General features: G+C 39.4%; 1 protein-coding gene across 3 annotated transcripts in view; it reads left to right on the forward strand.

Moving 5' to 3' along the window:
• LAMA2 (laminin subunit alpha 2) overlaps window positions 1-7063 on the forward strand; it is a 684287-nt gene extending 677224 nt beyond the window's left edge. For all 3 annotated transcript variants that reach the window (XM_060419598.1, XM_060419599.1, XM_060419600.1), the window contains 3 exons: window positions 1795-1925; window positions 4545-4767; window positions 6691-7063. In XM_060419598.1, coding sequence (XP_060275581.1) covers window positions 1795-1925; window positions 4545-4767; window positions 6691-6848 — 512 coding nt within the window. In that variant the 3' untranslated portion in view covers window positions 6849-7063. The remainder of the gene's footprint in view (window positions 1-1794; window positions 1926-4544; window positions 4768-6690) is intronic.
• The last annotated feature ends 4170 nt before the right edge of the window (window positions 7064-11233 follow it).

Consider the following 11233-nt stretch of genomic DNA (forward strand, 5'->3'; position numbering starts at 1 on the left):
TACATTCAGTCCTATAGTTACCATAGGAACATGCATTTGTTCGTTAGGAAAAAAAGAGTACATAATATGCAGCAGTTAACATGGGAACAGAAGTAATTAAGAAGTCATTTCTTCTTTCAAGAATATATGATTAAGATTCTTCATGCTCGGAAATCCTAAGAAAACAATTAAAAACAAAACAAAATAACTAGAAACTGTAGAAGACATATAAGCAAGGTTCTGGGGATATTTTTAAAAAATTATTTAGTTGGGTTGGGAAAATCAGGAAAGGTTTTATGGAGGAATTGACATTTGAGGTTGGGTTTAAAAGATGAACTGAATATACATGCAAAGGTTGGAGATAGAAGAGCAGAGCTCTCCAATAAGTGGGAAACTTCCCCTCTGCAGAGCAGAAAACAGAGAAACGCAGGATGAGTTAAATATTGAAATGTTGGAGGTTATGCTAAACCCCAAGTTCCATGTTCTGTGAAAGCTCAAAGCTTTTCTCAAGTTTTCTGCCAATTCAGATATCCGGTGTTAGCTTGGTCAGATTAGATTCAGCTTCAGACTCTGCTGTTAACATCCACAGATTGACTTGCCATCTTGTGTGGGCTCTTTGGGTTCCAGATCAGACTGGACTGGAAAATTTGCCACATTCCTAGTTTCTAATAACTCCTGCCATCACCTCAACACATAGTGTAATACAAGCTGTATAAGACTTGGGTGGTCAGAGGAGGTTACGTCACTGGAAAACATACAAGTTCAATTTAAACCCTTGACGACATTGTCCTTAAAAGCTCTCCAGTTGCCAATATCTGGGGGTTCATGGCTTCTTCACTCCCCCTGTCCTCTGCTGAACTGCTTCAAGTCACTCTTCTCTTTTCCTTATTTCTTCTTTTCTAGAACAGAAACAAAATTACTCTGTTTTTCAGGACAATTCAGCTTCTTCTACCTTTTATTCTCAAAATCTCTTCTTAATCCACTTTCATTCATACAAATCCATCAAGTTTCTCAGTAGGAAAAAGAAAAGTATTTCGTATAACAGGTGCCTCCCTTCATTGAAGGTAGCTGTGGTTACACATAGCCTTTATTTTTTGCTTAATAAACATGAGACCTGGAAAAAAATTTCATGAGTTTTCCCCTAATATTTCATGCAGGTGATATAGTCTAGCCTGATCTTAATGAATCACCTTGTTTCTAAGAAGCATGTCTTAAATACTTGCTAAAAGATGAAATAAACCAATGAATCAAATATGGAAAATTATAGAGAAATGGCTTAAGTTGATAAACTAGAAAAGCCTATTTATGTCCCAGAATCTTCTCCTTCAAAATTGCAATTGCTTTCTTTATAAATAAAATGTTTGGGGATATTTGAGCCTTTTCAGATCATTGTGGAACCATTTAGAGTGCTGTAGTAAAACTTTAGTGAAAAACCATTGAAATGCTTGATTTCATCCAATAGCAAGACTTCTATCAGTCACACCTGGCTCTGAGATTTTCTGAGTCAATCTGAGTGCATATTCATTCACTGATTAAACAAATGCATATTAAACCTCCACTCTGTGCCAGATACTTTAAGCATAGGAATAAAACAGTGAACATTATAGACAAAGTCCTTGCCTTCACAGAATTTATAGTCTAGGAAGGAAGGCAGCCAAGAAAACAAGGGTGAGGTGTCGGCCATGTGGAAGTCTAGAACTTATAGTTGTCTAACACATGAATGGAAAGCTAGTAAGACCAATGCACTATACAAATTTGAATTAACAATTCCTAAACTCGAATACACAACATTTTTTTAAAATCTTCATTTTACAGTTGATGGATTCAAAGTGGGATTGGACCTTCTTGTAGAATTTGAATTCCGCACCACTAGAACCACTGGAGTTCTTCTGGGAATCAGCAGCCAAAAAATGGATGGAATGGGTATTGAAATGATTGATGAAAAGGTGAGCATCACATCTGCATATCTCTGCCTCTTCATGGTATTGTTGTTTACAAGTAGAAAGCTTTGTTTTGAAGCATTGCTCTGTTCTTTGTTGAGAGAAGGCTAATTTTATTCTTTTCATCCTTCTGGATTATCTCAAGTGTTCTATGTTTTCAACATACTTATTCTGTGTTGTGGTTGTTCAGTCCCAAAGTTGTGTCTTCACGATCCCGTGGACTGCAACACACCCGGATTCCCCGTCCCTCACAATCTCTCAGATTTGCTCAAGTTCATGTCCATTGCATTGGTGATGCTGTCACAACCATCTCATCCTCTGTCACCCTGCTCTCCTTCCGCCTGTAGTCTTTCCCAGCATCAGGGTCTTTTCCTGAGCTACTTGCATCAGGTGGCCAAAGTATTGGAGCTTCAGCATCAGTCCTTCCAATGAATATTCAGAGTTGATTTCCTATAAGATTGACCGATTTGATCTCCTTCCTGTCCAAGGGACTCTCAGGAGTCTTCTCCAACACCACAATTCAAAAGCATCAGTTCTTTGGTGCTCTGCCTTCTTTATGGTCCAGCTCTCACCTTCATACATGACTACTGGAAAGACCATAGCCTTGACTATACAGACCTTTGTCAGCAAAGTGATGTCTTGGCTTTTTAACACACTATCTAGGTTTGTCATAGCTTTCCTGCCAAGAAGAGGAAATCTGTCACTGCCTCCACCTTTTCCCCTTTTATTTGCCATGAAGTGATGGGACCAGATGCCATGATCTTAGTTGATTTTTTTTTAATACTTAGTTTTAAGCCAGCTTTTCCACTCTTCTTCACCATCAAGAGGCTCTTTAATTCCTCTTTCCTTTCTGCCATTAGCATGGTATCATCTGCATATCTGGGGTTGTTGAAATTTCTCCTGGCAATCTTGATTCCAGCGTGTAACTCACCCAGCCTGGCATTTCTCATGATGTGTTCTGCGTATAAGTTAAGTAAGGTGACAATAAACAGCCTTGTCATCCTCCTTTCTTAATCTAGAACCAGTCAGTTGTTCCATACAAGTTTCTAACTGATTCTTGACCTGCATACAGGTTTCTCTGGAGACAGGTAAGATGGTCTGGTATTCCCATCTCTTTAACAGTTTTCCATAATTTCTTATGATCCACATAGTCAAAGGTTTTAGCTTAGTCAGTGAAACACTCAGGAGGCAGGTAAGATGGTATAGTATTCCTGTCTTTTAGGAGTTTTCCACAGTTTGTGTCAGTTTGCTCACCATGGATAATCTAATTCCAAATACCTTTTCTTTCCCTGCCTGCCTATGACCAGCAACCTGCAGTGATATGACAAGTTTACATGTACTTTGTGCTATAGTGCTTAGGTGAAAAGAGGAAGGCAAAGTGAGAAATTTCACAAGTTTCCTATTTGATTCCTCAACAGGAATCATACTTCATCTATATTCACATTTCCACTCGTAGGGTGCTATCACTTCCCAAGAAGAAAAAACACATCTTTATCTGAAATATGCTTTCCTTTGCCTCTTCCCTCCTTCCTCTCAGTCTTCAAACCATCCTCAAAGGCAGTAAAGCAGAAAGATGCAGGAGCACAGAGACAAAACTGGGGGAAAATAACCAACACGTAATAGTTTTGCCAGATTTTCAAAACACAGTTTCACTGCATCTTGTTGGAGTAAGTCTTACTTCTTCACCTGCTTATCATAGAACCATGGTTCCCTTCAGCTCGTCAGGGTATCAGGTTCCATCATAATCCATGTGGATTTCTCACCAAGCTCTTTTTGTATGCAGAATTCCATTACTACACATTCCACTGAATATAGTAAAATCTTAACTGATATCTACATCACTGTATAGTTGACAAACTTTTTATTTACTTGCACTTTTAATCTTGTTTTTAAAGCCCTTGTTCTTTTTCTTTTACCTTGTCAAATGTTTTGCCAAATTGACTGTTTTTAATGTTTCAGTTATGTTTCTTTTCTACATCAGCTTCAAAAGAATTCTGTCCTCTCAAGTTTCAGGGACCATTCCATGTTACTAAAAACAGATTTTTCTCATTTAGACAAGAACTCCAGTCTAAGTTCTTAATTGTTAGGAATTTAACTGGCCTTCTGGCTCAAAGTCTTTGGTACCTACAACATGGATCTTGCTCCAAAATGTAATTTATGTAACTCTCAATCCTGTATATAAAATAGATTCTGTGAAGGAAAAAATATACAATTAAAATATGAAAATCTTTTTTTAAAATCCTTTCAAATTAATTTATAAATCATCTTCCTAAGAACACCCACCCTCTAAAGAGATCTGTAGTAGGATTTTCCCTTATGTATACCATGTCTTGTTACCTGGCCTCAAATTGTATTTCACATTTTCAGAAAGCTGAGTTATTATCTGCTTCACACATCTTGTCTATTGCTCCCAACAATATCCACAAGCAAACAGCATAATTTGTGACTCCTGGTCATTAAATTTGTATTTTAATTTGTCAGGTTTTTTTTTAAATATGCCTGAGTTACATTGATGTCAAACTATTGCAGCTAATGACTTTCCTAGAGATCATTTTTTACTTTGTGAATCACCATGATACCCTTCTAATGACACCATCTGTGACTGTTCAATGTCCTACTTTCTAGCTCATGTTTCATGTGGACAATGGCGCCGGTCGATTCACAGCCATCTATGATGCTGGGATCCCAGGGCATTTGTGTGATGGACAGTGGCATAAAGTCACGGCCAACAAGATCAAACACCGCATCGAGCTGACAGTCGATGGGAACCAGGTGGAAGCCCAGAGCCCAAATCAAGCATCTACATCTGCTGATACAAATGACCCTGTGTTTGTTGGCGGGTTCCCCAGTAAGTGTTGCCTACCCTAGCAAGAATTTCTTTGCTCTATTTCATTTTGAACACATTTATATTCTATAAGTATGTCCAAGAATGTGTACTTAGGTTGCATCCCAACTTTAGAATCTGCTCCAATAAATAACACCTTATCTGACATTTCGAGCATGTAAAATAAGCATTTTCCTTATATAAACCACATGGGACTGGACTTCTCATGATAGCCTCCAAACTTTCATTTGTGGGAAGTGGAGGCTAGAGGAAATGAATTTGGCTTATGAACAGTATGAGACATTTAACAGCAATCAGGGGGCCAGAAACAGTGTTCTGATTTTTTAAAAATTAATATACCAGAGGAATCATAAAATGTTATGGAACTTATTTCCTTAAGTTCTGGAAATCATTGGGTTAAACATAGCTAATTTCCCCCTTAGGCTATTATAGAGTTTATATTACAAAGAAACCCAAGCAATAAATCTGCATTCGAAACTACCTCTCCAGCACATTAAATATAACATTTGAACCAGAGTTACCTAAAGTGCCCATAAACAAGAGTGCTCAACTGGATGAGAAATAAGCCAAGAGCCTCTTAATAAAATACTGTAATAACACAGACTCCTGGAATGGTCTTTCAGTATTTTGGCAAGAGGAAACTTTGTCCCTTTATATAGAGCTCCTCTCCTTAACAAACCAGCCAAAATATATATTCAGCAGCAGTTGATGAAGGGAAAGATATAGAAGTCACGGGGACCAATTCTGAGCTCCTCTTTCCAAAGTTGCTCCTGGCTTTTTGAAGATATCACCTTCTGGGACTGCTCTGGCAGTTCAGTGGTTAGGACTCCATACTTGCATTACAGAGGGCACCAGTTTGATCCCTGCCCACTTGGTGAACTAAGATCCCATATGTTGTGTGGTGCCACCAAAAATTATAATAATTTATTTTTTGAAGGGGAAGAAAGGAAATATCTCCTTCTGATTCAGTAAAGATAAACTCCACAGTATTATGAAAGAGATAATATACTTCATTTACAGTGTATGGGATTTTAGTTAGCACCTAGAAGACCTGCTAAAAGGGACTGTCTCCTTAATAAGAAAAAAGATTTTGTGTGCACTCATAACCCAACTTAACCTTTGGGGATTTATTTTTATAATAGAAATAATAAAGTCACTATTAAAAGTCCACATCCTAATTCAGTATTTAAACTCTTTCATCAGTTACTTTAATTCATTAAATAAAATTTAATAATTTTAAGTCACTCCTGTAAACTTGTTCCTTCAAAATCAAGTTTTTTGTTTGATGTCTTCAAATGCATCATTAATTGTAGATGTTCCCATATTTCAAGGGCCTCCCAGGTGGCGCTAGTGGTCAAGAACCCTCCTGCCATGAGTTCTATCCCTAGATTGGGAATATCCCCTGGAGGAGGAAACAGCAACCCACTCTAGTGTTCTGGAAAAATTCCACAGACAGAGGAGCCTGAAGGGCTACAGTCCATGGGATCTCAAAGAGTTGGACAAGACTGAGCAAACACACTGTATTTCATAATACATAGCTATAAAAAAAGTTAATGTTTCTCTGCCAGTTTAACTGTTAGCAAAGCTAAGAACAAAACCACATAACATTCTCATTGCACCTTAAGCTAACAGCTGACTTATATATGCTCTTAATATGTGCTAAGTCACTTTAGTTATGTCCTACTCTTTGTGACCCCATGGACTGTAGCCCACCAGGCTCCTCTGTCCATGGACTTCTCCAGATAAATACTGGAGTGGGTTGTCAGGCCCTCTTCCAGGGGATCTTCCTGACCCAGGGATTGAACCCAAGTCTTTTATGTCTCCTGCATTGGCAGGCAGGTTCTTACCACTAGTGCCACCTGGGAAACTCCACTCTTCTCATAGTAGCTGCATTTCAAAACTGAGTTCTCTCTGCTTCATTTTCAGATGGCCTCAACCAGTTTGGCCTGACAACAAACATTCCTTTCCGAGGTTGTATCCGATCCCTGAAGCTTACCAAAGGCACAGGAAAGCCACTGGAGGTGAATTTTGCCAAGGCCCTGGAACTAAGGGGCGTTCAACCTGTATCATGCCCAGCCAACTAATACAGATAAGTTCAACTCCAAGAAGGGTCCTCTGAAACAACCATTATCAAGTAAAGCAAATACATTTTACTTACGTATGCTATCAAAACTAATTTGTGCATGCATGTTGAATGCTTTCTATATTCCAGTGGTGCTAATTCAGATCCCAGACTGAATTTTAATTCAAGTTCTTTCTGTTAAGTTCATAACCATTAAACCATTTATTGCATTCTAAATAATTGCTTGTTTTGTGTGATTTTGAGGATAAAAGGCAACTGATCATAACTTGCTGTATTTGCAACATGCCCTGGAGTCATCTCAAGAAGATCTCCGATGTAATTTGTGAAGACAATGATTTTTTTAAATTCTATTTTGAATGTCCCTGGTGGCTCAGTGGTAAAGAATCCACCTGCCAATGCAGGAGACCTGGGTTCAATCCTTATGCAGGGAAGATACCCTGGAGAAAGAAATGGCAACCCACTCCAGTATTCTTGTCTGGGAAATCCATGGACAGAGGAGCCTGGTGGGCTACAGTCCATGGGGTTACAAAGAGCTGGACACAACATAGCAACTGAACAACAACAACAAATTAATACCTTTATCATCCTTTTCCCACATATGTCAGCTTTAGCTTTCTGTAAAAGTCACTAAAAACAGCAGTGGATTTGGCATGTGTGATTGGGAGGGGATCAGCTCCCTACTACCTATGTTTGTAAAAGCATTAGCAAATAATTTCCCTGATCCAGGTTCATTATTAGAGAGTTTTACTAGCCATATGAATGAATACCATTTTATGCTGAAGGTAGAGAGTATAGATCAGATTCAGGCCAGAGAGCTTAATTACTTGATTTTTTTGTTTGATGATGATTTATAGGCTTTGGGGAGACACCAGAACCAAGCTCCAGAATGACAATTAAGCACACATTTGATCCTACAGTATTGAGGCTCTCAGCTCTTTAGGTTTCCAGTGATTATCACCATCTATACAATTACAGAGGAATAATGGGAAATGCATTTTACTTATGAGGAAACAATAAACCAGACACTTAAGGCATACATCATTGAGTCTTTTTTGAGTTGCAATTTAACCTCACAAATTAATTTCCTACAAAAATTTCTGTGTACTGTTTTTTACTATTTCAATCATCTTCAAAGGGATCTATGAGAAGACAGGCCTAGATTTTACTCCCCAACTTACGGAAATGTTTCATTTGCCATCTTCAATAGAAACAGAGATGAAATTGCTCAGTCGTGTCTGACTCTTTGCAACCCTATGGACTGTAGCCTGCCAGGCTCCTCTGTCCATGGGATTTTCCAGGCAAGAATACTGGAGTGGGTTGCTATTTCCTTCTCCAGGGGATCTTCCTGACCCAGGGATTGGACTCAGGTCTCCGGCATTGTAGGTAGACTCTTTACCCTCTGAGCCACCAATGAAAATAGTTGTAGTCTAATAAAGCTGAACATTTAAAAGAATAGGTTTTCCACACAGTGGTAATTTTAGCAAAGGAGCAATAATCCTCTTTGACAATGTTATCCACTGGGGAAAGGGAGGTGCTGTTTCTAATCAAGAAAATGACTAACACACTCTTAGCATTTCATCATTCGCTGGCTGCTTGACAGTTTGTCCACACAACTTCATTCTAGAGCAATTCTCAGCCCTAGCTCTATTTTGGAATTACCAGTCAAGCTCTCAGAGAATTGGTACCTTGTCTAGCGATTCTGATAGCCTTGAGCCATGAGGATTTTTCAGAAGCTTCTCAGGCAATTCTGAAGTGCCATCAGGATTGAAAACCACTGTTCTAAAGAGAAAAGTTATCAACTATGCCAACAAAAGTGAAGAGGAACTAAAAAGCCTCTTGATGAAAGTGAAAGTGGAGAGTGAAAAAGTTGGCTTAAAGCTCAACATTCAGAAAACGAAGATCATGGTATCCAGTCCCATCACTTCATGGGAAATAGATGGGGAAACAGTGGAAACCGTGTCAGACTTTATTTTGGGGGGCTCCAAAATCACTGCAGATGGTGATTGCAGCCATGAAATTAAAAGATGCTTACTCCTTGGAAGAAAAGTTATGACCAACCTAGATAGTATATTCAAAAGCAGAGACATTACTTTGCCAACTAAGGTCTGTCTAGTCAAAGCTATGGTTTTTCCTGTGGTCATGTATGGATGTGAAAGTTGGACTGTGAAGAAGGCTGAGTGCCAACGAATTGATGCTTTTGAACTGTGGTGTTGGATAAGACTCTTGAGAGTCCTTTGGACTGCAAGGAGATCCAACCAGTCCATTCTGAAGATCAGCCCTGGGATTTCTTTGGAAGGAATGATGCTAAAGCTGAAACTCCAGTATTTTGGCCACCTCATGCGAAAAGCTGACTCATTGGAAAAGACTCTGATGCTGGGAGGGATTGGGGGCAGGAGGAGAAGGGGATGACCGAGGATGAGATGGCTGGATGGCATCACGGACTCGATGGACGTGAGTCTGAGTGAACTCCGGGAGTTGGTGATAGACAGGGAGGCCTGGTGTGCTGAGATTCATGGGGTTGCACAGAGTTGGACATGACTGGGCAACTGAACTGAACTGATGCCAACAAAGAGTTGTGGAGTCATTTGAGAAACCTGCTATTAAGTTTGTGTTGGCCATTTTCATACACACATAAAAATATATAATACTGAATGTAGAGACTGCTCTGGTAGTCCAAAGGTTGAGAATCCACCTGCCAATTCAGGGGAGATGGGTTTGATCCCTGGTTCAGAAAGTAAGATCCCACATGCCCCAGGGCAACCAAGCCTGAGCATCTAGAGCCCATGCTCTGCAACAGGAAAAGCCACCACAATGAGAAGCCTGCGCACCACAACTAGAGAATAGTCCCCTCTGCTGCAAGTAGGGAAAGCCTGCACATGGCAACGAAGAACCTATACACCACATCAAAGGCCCAGCACAGCCATGAATAAACAATTTTTAAAAACACCAACTCTAGGTAATGCCTTTGATCAACCTCTAAGCAATAAAATTATTTGAAAACCAATGTGCTTTGAAAGTGAAGATATTACTTCTTTACTGAACACTGACATGATTTTAGGCTGATTCTGGATTATCAGTGGATAAGCAGGAATAAAGGTGCTAGGCTACTATATTAACAGCTAATGCCTTTCTTGAATCTTGAAACAAAAAATACATAAATTTGAAAGCAAAGGTACTTAATTATCAGTTCTACTGGAGTCAAGCCCGGCTGGAGTCAACTTGTAGGTAAGTAGCTTAGAAATAGGAGTTGGAAGGATCCTTTGAGATCAATAAATACAGCAATTCTTAACTCTAGCTATAAACATTAAAACTGCAATGGGTACTTGAAAAGAACTTCCTTGATGGTACAGTGGATAAGAATCTGCCTGCCCATGCAGGGGACACAGGTTCTATTCCTAGTACTGGAAGATTCCACATGCCATGGAGCAACTAAGCTTGAGCACAACTATTGAGCCCACAATGCTGCAACTACTAAAACCCATGTGCTCTGCACAAAAGAAGCCACTGCAACGAGAAGCCTGCTCATTGCAACAAAGAGTAGCCCCCACTCGCCGCAACTAGAAAAAACCCACTCACAGCAATGAAGACCCAGTGCAACCAAAAAAATAAATTGGAAAAAAAAAATCTTTAAAACAAACCTTACATTTGAGTATTACCTAGATCTTAAATGATAATCTCTGGGTAAGACCCTAGCACTGGCAGTTTCGTAACATCTCCACTTGTTTCTAATGTGATTCTAAGGCTGAGAACTCCTGGGCTTCTACTGCCTCCATATTTTGTGGGGAGGGACTGGAAGGAACCCTGGGAGACTTAATGGTGTGCTCAGAATCCCACATTAGTTAAGTTTCCCAAAGTAGTCCCAAGAAAATCCATCAGGACCCAAAGAACTTACACTGAATCAAGTGAAAAAGTGAAAGTGTTAAGTCACTCAGTTCTGTTCTGCTCTTTGTGACCCCATGGACTGTAGGCCTCTAGGCTCTTCTGTCCATGGAATTCTTCAGGCAAGAATACTGAAGTGGGTAGCCACTCCCTTCTCCAGGGAATCTTCCCCACCCAGGGATCGAACCTGGGTCTCCTGCAATGCCGGGGATCAGATATTGGATAAATTTGTCCACACAAATCCACATTCCAAAGTGGCTCATGAATTGGTATGTACAAAGCTAGTCCAGATACTAAGATGAGAAATAAGGAAATGTTATGAAAGGAACAAGTTTCTCTACCATATTTTAAACTAATTTTCTACCTAAAAATACAAATTTTATTACAAAACAAGGTAAAGTATATTTTTCACCCAACTTTATACCCTTAAAAATTTCCTCACCTCCTGCCACCTACAGCAATCATGAAGAAAGCAGAATACTTTTTTCATTTGATTTCTTTTCCAAA

Source organism: Ovis aries, chromosome 8 (genome assembly GCF_016772045.2).
Source record: "Ovis aries strain OAR_USU_Benz2616 breed Rambouillet chromosome 8, ARS-UI_Ramb_v3.0, whole genome shotgun sequence".
NCBI lineage: Eukaryota > Metazoa > Chordata > Mammalia > Artiodactyla > Bovidae > Ovis > Ovis aries.